Source organism: Staurois parvus, unplaced genomic scaffold (genome assembly GCF_062004578.1).
Source record: "Staurois parvus isolate SC_StPar_1 unplaced genomic scaffold, SC_StPar_1.0 ptg000834l, whole genome shotgun sequence".
Taxonomy (NCBI): Eukaryota; Metazoa; Chordata; class Amphibia; order Anura; family Ranidae; genus Staurois; species Staurois parvus.
In genome coordinates this window covers 459,142-476,701 of record NW_028318630.1, presented here as the reverse complement: position 1 = coordinate 476,701, position 17,560 = coordinate 459,142, and the positions used below count along the sequence as shown (strand labels likewise).

The 17,560-nt window shown below is 39.5% G+C and overlaps 1 protein-coding gene across 1 annotated transcript in view; it reads right to left on the bottom strand.

Moving 5' to 3' along the window:
• LOC149443738 (dynein axonemal heavy chain 5-like) overlaps positions 1 to 17,560 on the bottom strand; it is a 291,780-nt gene that overhangs the window by 109,301 nt on the left and 164,919 nt on the right. Inside the window, exons 48-57 of the mRNA XM_089655345.1 lie at positions 16,926 to 17,143; positions 16,034 to 16,209; positions 15,673 to 15,821; positions 14,594 to 14,786; positions 13,432 to 13,655; positions 8,550 to 8,636; positions 5,845 to 5,952; positions 5,029 to 5,115; positions 3,603 to 3,667; positions 1,600 to 1,806 (exon numbers count right to left, since the gene is read on the bottom strand). Of these exons, the coding sequence (XP_089511471.1) occupies positions 1,600 to 1,806; positions 3,603 to 3,667; positions 5,029 to 5,115; positions 5,845 to 5,952; positions 8,550 to 8,636; positions 13,432 to 13,655; positions 14,594 to 14,786; positions 15,673 to 15,821; positions 16,034 to 16,209; positions 16,926 to 17,143 (1,514 nt within the window). The remainder of the gene's footprint in view (positions 1 to 1,599; positions 1,807 to 3,602; positions 3,668 to 5,028; positions 5,116 to 5,844; positions 5,953 to 8,549; positions 8,637 to 13,431; positions 13,656 to 14,593; positions 14,787 to 15,672; positions 15,822 to 16,033; positions 16,210 to 16,925; positions 17,144 to 17,560) is intronic.

Sequence of the window (17,560 nt, the reverse complement as noted above, 5' to 3'; positions counted from 1 at the left end):
TTTTTAAAGCACGATAAAATAGTAATTTGACTTTGTAGTTATATTTACAAGTCATCATAACTAAAATATCAGAATCTTAATTATGATTAAGAAACATATAATCCAAAATGTAAAAATCCTGTTGCAATTCTAAAATATCCGAAAAGAGATGAAAATGTCATGCTTAAAGCAACATTAAAGCTTAGTTTTCGGGGGGTTTTTTTGTTTTAAATTAAAATAACAAACATGTCATACTTACCTGCTCTGTGCAATGGGTTTTTCAATGGTTCCCGCTGCTACCAATCTGCCCAGGGAGGCGGGAGACAGCGGCAAAAACCGCTACTCTTGTGCATATCACTGGATTGGACTGGGCTCAGGAAAGTATAAGGAGCGGCTGGGGAGGATTTTGCTGCACAGAAGATTTTCACCTTAACGCATTAAGGATTTAGAACTACTTTGTTTATTTTTTTTTAAATTATTATATCTTTAATAATTTTTTTCATACAAATCCATTTCAAACCAACATCTTACAATACAAAAATGATTTTAGAACCACTTTAATAGATAATGTAACTAAAGTATTTGAGTACAGTTAGTCTGAATTAAATTACAAAAATATGTTTAGCATATTCTGACATATCCTGAGTTATCACTATACTTAAGCTCAGGCCGTAATAAAGATCTCTGAGTTCTGTATCTCAAACTTTAGTGTCTAACTTGCATTATTCCCAAAGTACTTTGCATCTGGAATGATTGGATGGAGAGAGCCAGCAAAACATTGAGTTCCTAACATATGCCTTTTAAATGCAGTACCATTTATTTGTAGGTAGATGTCTTTAAGACCACACCAAATATGAGGCAAGGATGACTTAGTTAAAACACACCACTGTACAATGTATTCATGTGAACCTGACGTGGCCTAAAAAGTGACAAAAGTAACAATGGTGCTGAAGTGCAAATGCCTTTAATACTCAGTGAGGTTTATCCATTAGACATGTGAAGAAATAAGAGTTATTTCCTGAGACCTGTGTACCAAGAATGAAAACGGCTTTATGAAATGTGGGTCCTGCATAAATCTAAAGGAGCTCCACAGGGGCACAGGGAGTCGATGCACAAATGCAGCTTGACATTAGTTTGAAATACTTTTGAGATTGTTCAGAATTCATTGGCAGGTGAATGTGATCTACAGTTGACCTCCTTCTTACCTGCTTCGAGCTGCTTTTTCATTCCCAACGTGTGTGGGTAGAGAAACAGGTATGATGCAAACAAAAACCTGCCATAGGCCTTTATATGCTTTTGCAGACCATATCTTTTTCAATTTAAATCTCTTTTCAATAATTCAGCTTTCTGTGCATTGGGGGGCATTACATATCTGACAGGTCTCAAGCACCTAGAATACAGTTAGGATTTGTTCATATACTGTATGAAGTGATTATTTGAAACAGTGCTGCTTGCTAACAATCTGTTAAAACAATACAGAAACTAGATACAGCACAGATGTGCAAATTAGCCTTTGGGAAGCAATAGGAGTATTCATTAATTTCAGGAACCTGGTAATGAAGCATACCAACCTTTAATGAAAGAATAACAAAGGCATTTATAGGGAACACAGTCACTTACACTGATGTGTAGACTTTTAGCAGCTCACTGAACCTCTTCCTTTCTGAAGTTTCAATGAGTGTTCCAACTGACCAAATAAGGCAGAAGACAAAAAGCCTCTCAATATGCAGCTGTCCTCCAATACTCTGAGCTTTGTCATTCAACATAACCGTCAGTAGGTTTGTGCATGAACGGAAAAGGCCAACTTCTGTGACCGGAATAATCGGCCTTGAGAAAAAGACATAATATACATGTCAACTTCAGATGTATATTGTCTCAGTGTTAGCACAGACTAAACCAATAATCTACAAGTAGAAAATAAATTAGAAACACAACAGCAAAACTGAAAACTCTAAAACAATTGTGATTATGGTTACATTTGTACTTGTCCATTTATATATACAGAAATCTATGGCAACCATTATAGCTAGGAAGATGGAATTTAGTCTTTGAAGAATTGTAATCAACAAAGTGACAAGGCCAGGTTGCTTAGCAGAGGCATGCAGCAAATGGTAACCCCTCTGTGTATCTAAATAAAAATGAGATTTGAAATACTTTAAGTGGAAATCGAGCAGTAGTTATACAATCAGCTAAGTGAACAAAACCATCAATTGCATTGCATATGGTATATATGTAGCATATACACTAATGCGGATGTGCTCCATGGGGAAAAGTGTAAAAAAAAAATGACAAAACTATGTTTATCAAATCTACAAAATAATGTGTGTGTAAATCATTATCACATTTCCTGTTGTTTTTGATGTTAATTTTAGACTGTATATCTAAGGACAGAAGCATTTCAACTATTATATGATAAAAGATTATTATATGAATATAATATCATTTCCAGTATGCAAAGTAAAATAAATCAGGAATATGAATAGTTTGCATAAGAAATATAAATCTGCACATTTTATGAAATGCTATATGAAATAGTGAGTATGCACAGTGAATACTGTATGTACTACAACAGGGGTGTCCAACCTTTAGACTTTCCTGGGCCACATTGGAAGAAGAGGATCTGTCTTGACACACATAAAATACATTAACAGTAAGTATAGCTGATGAGCAGAAAAAGTCGAGCAGATCACAAGTTAACGATCACTGATTTAGCTAATGTACCTATTTTTAGTAATAAAACTTCATTTTTTGGGTTTTTTTTATTATAAAAGTAAAAGAGGGCAACATGAAACTAGTATGATATTTGACACTGTTTTTGATAAAGGAATGTGTCAATATCTCTTTCGATGGATGTAGTAGCAATTCTTCTTGAATTCTCAAAGTGCTCATCAGATACTTTGTTTCTAATTTTGCACTTTGTGTGCTTCATCCTTGAAAATAGTTGCTCACAAATATAGGTGCTGCTGAAAACTGATGGCATGAATAAGGCGTGATTGTGAAGAGTGGGATATTTTATTTTGGCAAGATAAAACTTATAAAAGTCCAATAAAGAGACACTGTAAAATTTTTCTTCAACCTCATATGTTCGCTAAGTGTAAACATGTTTTTACAAAAAAAATCCACAATAATCAACATTTTAAAGTAACTTTACAATTTTGTGTTGAGCCACATTCATGACCACCATGGGCCAGGGGCGGACTGACCATTTCAACACTCGGGCACTGCCCGAGGGCCCGGGGTCAGTAGGGGACCATGAGATGCCCCTGGTATCTTTCATATGCTTTTTAAAGTGTGGTTTGAGTGTGGGCGAGGACATAGGGCCCCATGGTCCCCTGTTGAACCGGGGAGCCCCATGTGTTGCCAGTCCGCCTCTGCCATGAGCTGTAGATTGGACACCCCAATACTACAGTAACACCAAATGCAAACATAGTACACACTATGCATTGTCCAGTAAATACTGTATGAATTCTTCTCTATCATGTCAGAGTAGTTGTATCTTGAGAGTTTTAGAACATGCTTTCGCTATAGAATGGAAATGCAGCCGTATCAACAAAATGCAATGTACTAGGTAATGCTTGCTAGGTTTGTTTGTTGCCATAAAAAAATAATAATAACAAGATTACTTGGTATCATAGAGAATAAGATTGAACACTGGATCCAAAGTCCTATAGAAGGATTTTGACAGAACCTAAAATGAAAAAATAAACAAAACTGTAAAGGAATTATTTATACACACAAATTCCAACTGCATTGGTTTTATTAAACTGAGTACAGCTACGACAAAAGAAGTTTACTATATTTCATAGGAGACATAATTACCCTTTTCTTGTCTGCACACATATTATTGCTAATAGAAATTAAGATTCCATATAAATTGTCACCTATATGAACATCTATTATCATGTACTGTATGTGTATTCTTTCATATTGCTATAAGTAAAGAACAGTCAGCAAAATGTGAACTCTATGGATATCCTAAATGTTTTTAGATTTGGTGTAATGGTTATTAGGTAATAATAAACTAGTAAGGCTGAATAAACTAGATATATTTTATGTATAATATTTTGTGGATAAATGTTTATGTAGCGTCCTCCTAGTTAGCCAGGAGGAGATAGCTATTTATTTTTTAGATAGAAGGCTGGGTAGCAGCCTGGATGACAGTCAGAAGGTCACATTTGGGTCAGGGCTCAGAGGCTCTAAAGATCAGTTCTCTGATAACTCCCCCTGATCTAGAGATTTCGAAAAGTCTCTAGAATTCAGTGGGAAGGGGTGAGGAGGAGCTGGTCTATACTCTTAAGAGATCTTGACCAATTCCCAAGCAGGAGGCTTGGCATGTGGTCAGAATAGCCCTTAAGAGTGGCTGAGCCTGCTCAGCAGCTGGAAAGTTTGGGTGGAAGATGTGAGCTCAGGAGGCGAGTGTAGAGTCTGGGAGGGCACCCAGTGGGAAGAGGCCTGCCTCTGGACAGGAGGAAAACTGAACCTCACTGGCCCCCTGAGAGAGGCCCATCTGTGGAGCTAAGAAAGGAGCCAGTTCAGCAAAAGGCAACTTCCTCCCCTGCAAGCTGTAGGTTGGAACAGTGAGTATTTCTACACCTCCTGGACCGGAGAGAAGGGAAAGGGCATTTGGGTGGGAAACCTGACTATCCCCAGCTAGACTGTGCTCTTAAGATGGCAGATACCTGATCCCTTTGTCCAGGGAAAGCCCTAGATTGCTGGATAGAAAAGGACTATCTGGGGTTTGGGGTGGTACACTAGGAGAGGCTGAAGAGCTCTCTGAGAAGATTTGCTGTATAAAGACTTGTACATAGTTGCCAGGAAGTTGTCCTCAGTTTGCAGTTCCTTGGGCATCCCATGTATCCATCAACCCCATCCAAGTTATCCCCTAATAAAATCCAAAAAAACAAGTTCAAGGACTGTTTACTGTCCCTGGAGTGCAAAGCTGGAAGGAAATGCATGTTGCCTGACTGTGCAGGACTACAGGGGGACACAAATCTTTAGCAACTCCTAAGGGAGTAGTGCTACATATGCATATATTTACAATATACTTACTGCATTTTCTTGTTCGTTCCTCTCATCGAGCCAAATCTTAGACAGAGGTCTCCAGCCAAGAGCATCTCCCTCTATATACATAATTCCCTGTTATAAAAACAACATTTTTTACACATCAATGCTTTTCCTGTTAAACATTTGTTTTTTTGTGATATATTTCTTTAGAAATCATATTTATTTATAGAATCATTTAGTTGTTGAAAGAATGATGTGCATTATAATTGGTATTTATTGTGAACAAAATTGCTTGAAGGAAACCATCACCGAGTGCTATACGTTGCTCACACTGTTATTGTTTGGTAGGCAGACCTACAAAATCCTGTATGTATGAGCCTTTATGTGCTTGACTGCTCATATTAAGATTATAAAATGGCTCAATGTTATGAATAGGGTACTCAAAGGGTTTGGTTTACACAGAGATATGTGATACTATACAGAATTTATGCTATCAATATTGGGTATGATCATACTATAAATAAAAGAATAAATAGAGAAGTAAAAATAGGGAAATTGGAGAGATATTGAATACAATCCTGCTGGCTAGGAAAAGCAGCTTGTTATAAAATATTGTTTGAGAGCACATCCATGAATAGATCTATTGTCTATGTAGAAGATTGTCTTAGATTGTAAACTCCAAGGAGAAGGCCCTCCTAACCCTTTTGTATTGAACTGTACTGTTGCTGTATTGTCTCCCATTATATTGTAAAGCGCTGAGCAAACTGTTGGCTCTATATAAATCCTTTATAATAATAATGTAGAAGTTCTAGCTTGAGGTGAAATAATGGGATAAAGACAACAGCAAAAGTGAATACTCACAGTTTTTGACAGGGTTGCTGGAGAAGCCATTTGCAAGTCAGTTGTTTCAAATATCAGCTTTAGATTTTCAGGGAGATTCAGATGGTCTCCATTACTGAGTTGCAACACCTAAGAACAATGATAAAAAAAACCCCATGATTGAAATGAAATGGCAGAATATACGTAACTGTATACAATAGAAACAAATATTAACCAAGGTATCCATGCATTCCACTTTTTCACAAGCATCAAGAATCCCTCCAGCCTTATACCATAATGTAGAGTAAATTTTACTGCAAAATACATGACCACAGTTATGTCACTGGATGTCATCAGCTTAAAGTGATATTAAAGCTTCAGTTTTTTTTTTTTTTTGTTTTTTTTTTAAATAACAAACATCGTTTACTTACCATTTTACAGAGCAGACCCAATCCTCTTCTTCTCAGGTCCCCTGCTGGCGCTCCTGGCTCCTCTCACTTGACCAGTACCCCCAATGGCAAGCTGCTTGCTTAGGGGGCTATGGGGGCACTGGTGCATGCTAATTCCCAAGCCCCACGCTATGCATCCATAAGACACATAGAGCTGCTGCGGCTCAGAGCCCGCCCCCCACTCTCTTCTCATTGGCTCACTGACTGTTATTGACAGCAGTGGGAGCCAATGGCTCCAGCTGCTATATCTCAGCCAACGAGGAGAAAGAGACCCAGGACAGTCGATGCTCCCGTGCAGATTTCTGGATCGGGATGGGGCTTAGGTGAGTATTAGGGGGAATTGTTGGGGAAGCAGCGCATAGAAAGTTTTTTACCTTCGTGTATAGAATGCATAAAGATGAAAAACCTTCAGCCTATACAACCACTTGATGAGTTTCAGGTGTGATATATTTGTCCATAGTTGCATTGGTCAAGCTTGGATCAATGCAACTATTTCTATACTATACATGGCCAATGCTCTTGGAAGCTGGAGATCATTAAAGTAGATACCAATACTTCAAGGATCTCCACTTTCTGTCGAGCAGCTGACCTGCTGCTATCTGAGGAGGAGGTCAGCCGCTCAGCCTAGACACCAATCAGAGAATGCTTTGCATTTTCTGAATAAATAAAAAGTGCTCTATAATTGGGTGAGATGGATAGACAGGCAGATGACATCACACTCTCCACCTCATCCAATCAGATAATGCTTTGAATTAATTAAAAAAATGCAAAAGCGTTCTCTGAATTGCACATGTGATGCATTGTTGACCTTCTGTGTTCAAGCTAACTGCTTAACATGGCACCAGGAAGCTAAGAGAGATCTCTGGAACAACAGTGTCTATTTTATTGGTTTCCAGCTTCCAGGGATACTGGCCAGATATGGTATAAACCTGGTTATATTGGTCCATGCAAGACCAATGTAACTATGTAAGAATTGACCATAACCAGAAATCCTCAAAAAATGTGGGGGCTGCTATTGCTGAGTTCCTTCAGAAAATGATTGCTGGCTAACTGTCTCTGGCTTTAGTGACGGACTCCCTAATATGAAACTGGCAAGCAGCAACAAAAGTTAGAGTGAATTCACAACTCCTAATCTGAATGTTTGTTTTGGGTCAATGACTTGGAAAGTACTCAAGATTCTGGATTTACCTGCAAGTAGGGAAGGATTACAACAATTTTTTTTTTAGCTGTCTGTGTCTCTACTGATGATATTCACTCTCTGTTTGTCCTAGAAACCTTGGCCTCTGGGAGTGAAAGTGAGAGGAAATCCAAAATTTTGTGTTCTCAATGGAACAGGAACAAAGGTAACACTTGTGGTGGGCATATCTAAGAAATAATTTCCCTTACTTTGTAGAGTTTTCTTTTACTTCCTGATGTGTCCAGGGATAAGTAAAAGGAAAGCTTCTTGGTGGGATGGCACAAAATAGCATGACAGATGTTTTCACCATTTGCTACTATATCCAAAACAAAAAATAGCTTTTGGTTTAGATCAGGGCTTTTTTTCTCAGAGAATCGGTGCAGGAACCCCCCTCCAACCATCTGGGTCACCCCTTGTTTCTGCTCCCCCCTACCCACCTCCAAGCATTATCCTTTGCTTGCACCCCCTACCCACCTCCCAGTACCACTTCCAGAGAATACAGAGCCAAGTATCGTTTTGTATGGAATTTGTTAATGATAACAAGAAAAGCAGTAAAATAGATCCCTTACAGCCAGAAACAATAGATTCCCCCAGCAACACTGGACCCCCACAGCAAAATACCACCCCAGCAACAATGGATCCCAAGCAGAACAAGCAGAAACAACAACTCCCCCTTCATCAAGCAACAATAGACCTCTCCTTCAAAATTAGATCCCTTCCGGCAACAACTGACCTCCCAGCAACAATAGATCCCTCTCTGGCAACAATAAACCTCCTCAGCAACAACAACCATGCAAAAATAGATTCTCTCCAGTGACAATAGATCCCTTAGCAGTCAGCATCAGCAGACCCTCCAGCACATCTCAGCACCTCTTGTCATTACATACATTCAGTGCTGGAGGTGCCGAAACTGTGCTCAACGGTGTTCCAGCTGACAAAAGCCCTGGTTTAGATATACTTTGAGAATTCTGAAAACTTTAAGGTGAATTCAATTCTCAATGGCATTGACTGCTAAAAAAATCATGTCCATTTTGGCATATAATGATTTATAGCCTAGTATAGTAAGCATCTTTTTAGTTAAACTAATAATTTTCAGTGACACTTGAAACACATGTTGTTACCTTTTCTGAACCTAGAACACTGTTAAAGTTGTCAGCCCATGTGCATGTCAGCTGTCCATCAAACCATAGCCATGTATTGCAGTGATTCTAGAATTATAAAAAAGTAAATGAATGCTTTAAATATGCAAGTACTCTAAAATGAGTAAGAATTCAGGAAAATCAACATATCAGCAGGGGCGGACTGACCATTGGGGAACTCGGGCACTGCCCGAGAGCCCGGGGTCAGTAGGGGGCCCCATGAGATGTCCCTGGTACCTTTCAGAGGCTTTTTTGGGTGTGGTTTGAGTGTGGATGAGGATATAGGGGCCCCATGATCCCCTACTGCCCGGGGGCCCCATGAGTTGTCAGTCCGCCAATGCATATCAGCATAATTTGCATATTATCTCTTATACATACTAAAAGTGAACAATTTTATTTTTTTCTACATACCTGCAAAATCCATTTTTTGGAGTACATCATGGGACACAGTGCAGGCCATAATAATGACTATGTGGGTTATTTGCCACCTATAGGTGAATGGACACTGGCCGACCAATGAAACAGGAAGTCCTCCCCCATATAACCCCTCCTACACAGGAGGTACTCAGTTTTTGTAGCAAGCAATGAAAATGTAGAAAGAGGAGAGGGACCTGTGTGTCCCGTGATGTACTCCAAGGAATCATACATCACGGGACACAGAGCAGGCAATAATAATGATTATGTGGGACATCCCAAAGCAATAAACTTGAGGGGTGGGTGACATCACAATAACCACCACAAACATCCCAAAAGGAGCTATTCAACTGTTCGTAAAACACTGCGGCCAAAGGCAGAATCCTCCGTGGCTCTGACATCCACCTGGTAAAACCTTGTGAATGTATGAACTGAAAACCATGAAGCAGCCTTGCAAACCTGAGCAACTGAAGCCTGGTGGCATATAGCCGAAGATGCTCCCACATTCCTGGTAGAGTGCGCTTTCACCAGAAATAGTGGAACCTTGCTCTTCAAACCATAGGCTTGAATGATGAACTGATTAATCCACTTAGAAATAGTTGATTTGGATGCTGCCTCTCCTCTCCTGGGTCCTCCCGGCAAAATAAACAAGGAATCAGCCTTTCTAATCTGTGCCGTCATTCTCAAAAAGACCCTTATTGCCTGAACCACATCCAGGGCATGCAAAGATCTTTCTTTTGCTGACTGAGACCTAGGAAAGAATGAAGGCAGAACAATGTCCTGATTGATATGAAAACTAGAAACCACCTTTGGCAAAAAGGAAGGATGAGGATGCAATACCACCTTATCCTGATGTAAATCCAACAAGTTCCCTTGTTCCCTACAAGAAAGAGCTGCCAACTCCAATGCGCTTCTTGCATGGGTGATTGCCACCAAAACAAAACCTTTTTGAGTTAGCAGAACTAACGGAATTTCCCTGATAAGTTCAAATGGTGGTTTCTGTAAAACTGCCAAGACCAAGTGCAAGTACCAAGGACACAAGGGCTGTCTGACAGGAGGAACAGTACGCATCACTCCCTGAAAAAAAGTATGAACCAAAGAGTGAGAAGCAATCGACCTTTGGAAGAAAACAGCCAAGGCTGAAACCTGACCCTTAATAGTACCAACAGCCAACTTCTATTCTACTCCTGATCGGAGAAAGACAAAATTCTCCCAATCAAATATTTCCGGGGGTGCCAATTTTGATCCTCACACCAAGAAATATATGCCTTCAAAGTTCTATAATAAATGTTCCTAGAAACCAGCTTCCTAGCATTCAGCATTGTGTGGATAACCGAGCCTGACACTCCCCATCTTTCAAGATTTGGGTCTCAACAGCCATGCCGTAAAATAAAGCCGCCGTAAAACTGGGTACAATATACACCCCTAAGATAGCAGGTCTGACTGATCTGGCTTAGGCCATGGATCAACCACTACTAGCCTGACAATGTCCATGTACCAACAGCTCCTGGGCCAGGTTGGTGCCAGTAATATCACCGGAATCACTTTGTCTCGAATTCTGTGTAATAGCTGTGGGATTAGCTGAATTGGGGGAAAAGGCATAGATTATGGAAAACTGATCCCACTGTATCACCTAGGCATCTACCCCCATCGCAAGAGGGCCCTGCATCCTGAACACAAACATGTCCACCATGCTGTTGAACCTGGACACCAATAGATCTACGTCCGGGCACCCCCAACACTGGCAGATTGCTGAGAACACCTTGGGATGCAGAGCCTATTCCCCAGGAAACGGAAACCTCCTCCTGAGAACTCCAGCTCTTGGTGCCATCTTGGTGGTTGGTGCTGTAGCATTGTCGGACTGGACCCTGACTAGCCAACAATGAAGCCTTGTCATTCAATATCTCAGGTCAAGCCACACCACCCAAAGCTCCAGGATATTGATGGGAAGGATCTTTTCCTGTGGCAACCACGTCCCCTGGACTGTGGTCCATTCTAGAACAGCCCCCCAACCCTAGAGGCTGGCATCTGTTGTTACCAGATTCCAAATCACTGGAGGGAAAGATCTTCCCTTTCCCAAATTTCGAGCTTCCAACCACCAATTCAAGCTTTGCAGCACCCAGGGGGACAAAGAAATGTGGCAATCCAGCGCTGGAATCTTTTTGTTCCATGCCAACAGAATATTTCTGTGCAAAAACAGAAAACCCCTGCTTCTCATCAAGCTATGACTCTTCTGATAAAGAATCAAAGTGCCTGACCCTCTTAAAGATCCTCTACCACATCTTCATCCTCAGGTTCCACCCACTCTTGTTCAAGGACTGGTGGGTCCAAGGATGGCGATCTTTCCTGATTCTTACCCCCTTGAGCAACCAATGCAACCATCCCAGCAATCTTGACTTCTATCCCTGCCAAGGCTGATGCAAGATCCTCTTTGGTTACGTACACCGAAGCAGACGCACCAGTAGTAGCCCCAATGCTGGACAAACGCAGCAGCTCAGATTGACCTGTTACTGAAACTGGTCTTTCAGGAGATGATAACACAGTGGAACTTCGACTAGGCTCCACAGGACCTGGCGGTGGTGCATTTGCAGGGTCCAGCACCGTAAAGCCGCATTACCGGTCCAGCGAGGCTCGGGTTCCATCCATTTTGGCTACAGCTTTTTGAATGGATTCAATTTTGGTCCTTGACTCTCAGCAGGATCATTCCAGACCTCCCAGTATGCTCAAGGAGCACATGCAACACATGTTTAGTGACCATCCACCTTACAGAAACCGGCAAAAACATTCAGTACTTCCTGCATAGGAGGGGTTATGGGGGAGGACTTCCTGTTTGATTGATCGGCCAATGTCCATTCAAACATAAGTGGCATATAACCCACATAATCATTATTATGGCCTGCTCTGTGTCCAGTGATGTACAATAAAGAAAACATTTTTTACAATATACACTGGTCACAAAAATTAAAGGAACACTTTTTAATCAGAGTATAGCATCAATCCAATTAAACTCCTGAGATATTGATCTGGTCAGTTAAGTAGCAGAGGGGGCTGTTAATCAGTTTTAGCTAATATGGTGTTAATTAAATTAAGAACAGGTGCACTAGATGGGCAACAATGAGATGACCCCCAAAACAGGAATGGTCTTACAGGTGGAGGCCTCTGACATTTTTTCCCTACTGATCTTTTCTGACTGTTTTCACTAGTTTTGCATTTGGCTATGGTCAGTGTCACTACTGGTAGCATGAGGCGATACCTGGACCCTACGGAGGTTGCACAGGAAGTCCAACTCCTCCAGGATGGCACATCAATACGTGCCATTGCCAGAAGGTTTGTTGTGTCTCCCAGCACAGTCTCAAGAGCATGGAGGAGATTCCATGAGACAGGCAGTTACTCTAGGAGAGCTAGATATATATAGATATATACAGACATCGGCATAGGTTAATGTTTTCAAATTTTGTTTCTATGTACATTTTGTAGTTACAGAGTATATGTTACATGTTACGTGTAGTTACATGTATTTGTTACATATGCAGGCTTGTTTTTCTGCTGATCCTCCTAACTATTCTTAACACTTATTACAATTCTAACAGAATGGTCTTGTGTGGTTGAAACAGACTGTCTGCTGGTCTCCAATGATATTTATTACAATTTTCCTGGTAGCCAGAAACCATGAAATTTTTGCTTAGGCCTTGGGTTACATAAGGGATTTCAAGAGCAGATTTATTTTATTCATGGCAAGAGAGATCTATGTTTTCTACAAAATTTGTTGATTTGGTTATTCTTACATGTGCTCTATTGATTCACATGAAGTATGAGTTTTTAAAGAAATGTATAGTGATTTTTGTATATATTTCTTTCTTTATTTAAAATGGTAAAAAAAAACCTAAACAGTTTTTGCTGTGCTCTTTTTTGGAAAATTAGTGCTACAGGAGCCTTATGCCATGTACACACCATGCATTAAGAGAGAGAGGGAGAAATGAGATAGTAGAGAGACAATATAATATGATTTATTTACTTGTTTTGCAGATCACCCATTATGAAAATATTTTGATTCTGGTAAATGCTAGAGGTGTTAGAGCTGACAATTTCTGATATCTCTTGGGAATTTTATAAATGAAATACCTGCACTTGGGTTTCTAGGTCTGTGTAATTGCTGTGGCCTTTATGAGAGGCCCCCACATAACCTGTTGGATTTTTAAAGTGTATTTTATGTTTCGAAGAATGTAACAGAGATACTGGAACACCATGAGGTGAGCAGAATCACCCAAAACTCTGAGGCGGACAGAAAAGGAGCTTGCTGTTGGAATATCTAAGACATTTACAAAGCTGACTAAATCCTCCTGGACCTACCTTTAACTAAATTATTACATGAACGGTCCCTTTAGTGGCATTATGCAGTAGATTAGGCAAATTTAGGTATTGTTTTAGCAATTAATGAATAACTGATTACCCGGATAGCCTTCTTCCACACATAGGTGACAACTCCATCCTGCCACATGCGTGATGCATTCTGACCACCAAACATCAGAGTTCCATTATCCACACTCAATGGGTTGATTTTCACAATTTTATGGGCTGGCTCCTCACTAGAGACCTGGAGATGATTGAGAGCTTGTACAAGGGTACTAATGCAAGAACTTTTTCCAGAGGCTGGTGGACCCGCTACTATCACACCTAGAGGTAGAGGTAGAATAAAGAATCATAATTAAAACTGTGCAAACCATGGAAATATAAATATTGCTTCAAAAATAAACAGCAGCTTTTAAATAACCCATTATTCTGGTCAGTACTGATTAGAACTTAGAACCCTGGTGCCTAACTTGAGGTCCACTGGCAAATATTGTGTGGCTGTGAGTGACCCCGCAAACAGTAGTCTGTTTTCCTTACCTAGGTGCTTACTCTACTGAAGAAAAACATTCTTTAGACTGAATTCCAGTATTTCAATTATTTTTTTTTATTGCTGTCCATTCTTTTTTTTATTATGTTTCTATATTGGATGTTGTTGAGAGAAATGTCAAATATAACAAGTAATTTTAAAGGGAGTTACAGGAAGCACAAATGTAAAACCTGTTGATTTTAAATGGGCTCCAATTGCATTGATCTCTAGCAATCTCATGTAATATGACTCTCTATTGATGCATGACCCCAATCTGCAAAAACCCATATATTATGTTTGGTCATGCATAATCTCTAACCATCTCCTGTAGCATGTCTATACTTCATGACAATCTCCTGTTGCAAGTCTCCTTTGACAGCTTTCTGTAGTGTTATATTCACTGAATATTATGTGTGGCCCTTTGACAACTATGCCTATATCAAGTAAATTGACTATTACTAACTTAGACTATCTCATTGCTTTCATTTAAATATTGATTGTTATGTTGTCTCCAATGTTCTGTGTACTTGCTTGTGTTAATTTATGTATGTGTTCTCTGAGTCAGTCACCCAGGGGAATATTATACACATGCTTTGAACAACTGTCAAAATGAAAAAGGTCTCAAATAAGCTGACAGAGATGTCTTTTTAACTTAAATGACACATATCCATAATTCTTGTGCAAACATTAATCAAATAATTTTTATACAATAACAAAGATTGTTGTATATGCCTACCTGAATTTACAAGGGACAAACTGAAGAGCTGTTTTACTTTGTTCAACCAGGGGGAATGGGGAAATAATTTATTTTCATCTGCTTTCATCAGAATGGCTTTTTCTAACTCCTTTTGAATGATTTGTCTAGAACCAGATGTATCGTACATTCCCATAAAAACATCTCCAAGAATTTGCTTGAACACTATATAACTCTGTAGAAAGTAAAACCACAGCGTGGTAATTGTTTCCAATAAAGAAAAGAATTAAAAATTAGATACAACCATATCAAATAGGACAATGTTATTTTAAGGGGTTTTCAGTCTAGAAAATGGCTTCAATGTAGTGATTAGCTAACTCCCACTATTTTAGCAAACAAAAAAATGGCTACCACTTAATTAGAACTGAACACAAGGAAAGTATAAAAGGACTTGTGGAGCAAAATTGCCATCACATCGCTGTAAGAAGCAGATGTATTTAAAATGTTAGGTTTGCATTTTTAGTATACTATATAAGCTTTTTGGGCACTTTGGGGAAGATTTACTAAAACTGGAGCACACAGAATCTGGTGCAGCCGTGCATGGTAGGCAATCAGCTTCTAACTTCAGCTTGTTCAATTAAGCTTTGACAATAAAACATGGAAGCTGATTGGTTTTTATGTAGAGCTGCACCAGATTTTGCACTCTCCAGTTTTAGTAAGTCTCCCCTATTATGCTATTGTAGGCAATCTAAGAGTGGTAAAAATAATCCTGATGCTTGTCTGATTTTTTCTCAATTTAGAGCACTGCTTACAATAATCAGGCCCTCTAAGTCTACCCTAAGGGACAACAATCAGCACCTCCAAACACTGCTCCAGTTCTCCTGGGTGTAGGTAAAACAAATATATTTAAAGCTTTCTTAAAGGATAAATCATGCAGCCCTAGGCCCTAAAAAGAACAAAAACATGTTTTCAGGACTGTATTTTTCATGCTTCATGATTATATTTACTGTGTATCCCATAGTATGCTCCTAAAGCCAAGATTACCACTGGCCAGAATGTCATCACTGCTTTGGGCCTAAAATTTCTTGCTATACACAGTTTTACCAAACTCTGCTACTTACATCACCCGTCATTCGTGGGCCCAGCACATCTTGCAATGCATCAGCTACCAATAAGTGACTTTCCTTTATTGCAGCTACAACCGGGTTAGAAGAGATTACTTTTTTATTCCTGTCTGTGCTGTTGCCAGTTTTTAAGCTTGGCACAGGACCTGATATATGCAAGAGCAGATAAAATAAATAAATATGCTTACCATTAAAATAAGATACCAATGTGATTACAATATTTTTTTTTTAATAATTCAGTTTAAGAGCATATCTATGTCAGTAATGTTGTAGCATGCATGTGGCTGTGAAGGAGTCATAATTGAATGTTCATATGGCATAACTCCTTGAATCAGATATAAGAAGCAATACATCTTACTTGTTGCAAATGCTGTAAGCTGCTGATAAGACATAGCACTACTAGAGCGGGAGAGTCTTCCTCCTTCCAGCTCCATGCGACCATTAATCATCTTCTCCATCTCCCGCCTCTGACATGCCCGGTATATGACCTCTACCATAGACTGGAAGCTGATATGTTGGTGGTATGCCTCCGAGCTAAGGTACCAACAAGATGAAGAAATACATCAGAACAAAGCATAATACACAAATTACATTCTTACATTCAGTATAAAAGAACAGGCAAGTAACATATAGAACTGAAAACCATGCATGCTGTTGAATAAACATTATTTGTAGTTAAAACGTGTAAAACATCTAAGCTACAACAATTAGTGTTGGTTGCAGACCAATAGGGTAGGTTGAGCTTTAAAACCTAGTTATACCATATGCCAGTTTCTACTAATATGTACCTGCTAATAATATATTAGTAACATATATGAAGCTCACACTAGGTACATTCACTATTGGTAATATATCACAGTTTTCAGAAATGTAATTACTGTAAAATTGGTGGTACCCCATGTCAAAACCATTTTAGAACTCCCTGGGTCTCTATATTTTAGAGAAATGCCCAAGGCTAGGCACATGAACTGTTTACATACTGATTTCATCCTAGATTAGTGTTTCCCAAGCCTGTACTGAAGTCCTGCTCTGTGAATATCCACATGGGTAGTTCAATCACAGTGCTGACTCTGTCCAGGAGGTAACTAGGAAAAAATACTCTACCCTTAGAACTGTAGGACACCTTTGAGAAAAGACTTTTCCAGAATATTTGCAAAATCAAAATAAAGGAAGGTAGCTCTGAGTCAGCTCAGCTGTTGAGATTAGTAACTGCATAACCTATAAAGCATACAATAATTCAGAAAACTAACAGTTGTTCCTTGAGAAGCTCTGAGATGAGTTGTAGTCTTGTAGCGAGGATTTTGGATCCTTTAAAGCCTAGGCTGGTAAGTTTAGCCTTGAGAAGTGCTGTATGGTCAGGAACAACCAGGGAGACAGCTCTAAATATGGCTTGTACATCATTAGGTAGATTCTGGAAACCTGATTTGGAAGCAGTGAGAAACACGCTGCAATTGAGATGTGCTTCAACCTGAAAAATACAAATCGGTGTTAATAAAAGCACATTCAAAAATGCAAACTACAAACTGTTATGCTGCTCCTAACGCCTCATTATTCACATTAAGCTCATTACAAGGGCCAAGAGGGTACTCTTTACGTCTGGAGTAAAATAGATTTAACTTCCACATACAAAAAGCCATCTTCACAGTAAGAGCTGTGAAAATGTGGAATTGACTCTTCATAAACTATTTTTGTCCAGCTTGGTAGATTGTTTTAAAAAAAGAAGTGGATGCATTCCTAAATACACAAAATATAACTGGTTCACAGATAGCCAGGGATGGGTCCTGGACAGGATGTATATTTCCCTACTATTTGGGTTGTGGCCCTTTAAGGGAGAGTCTGATTTTAGTACTCAGGGCTTCTCACCCATTCAAGGTGAGAGGTTCTG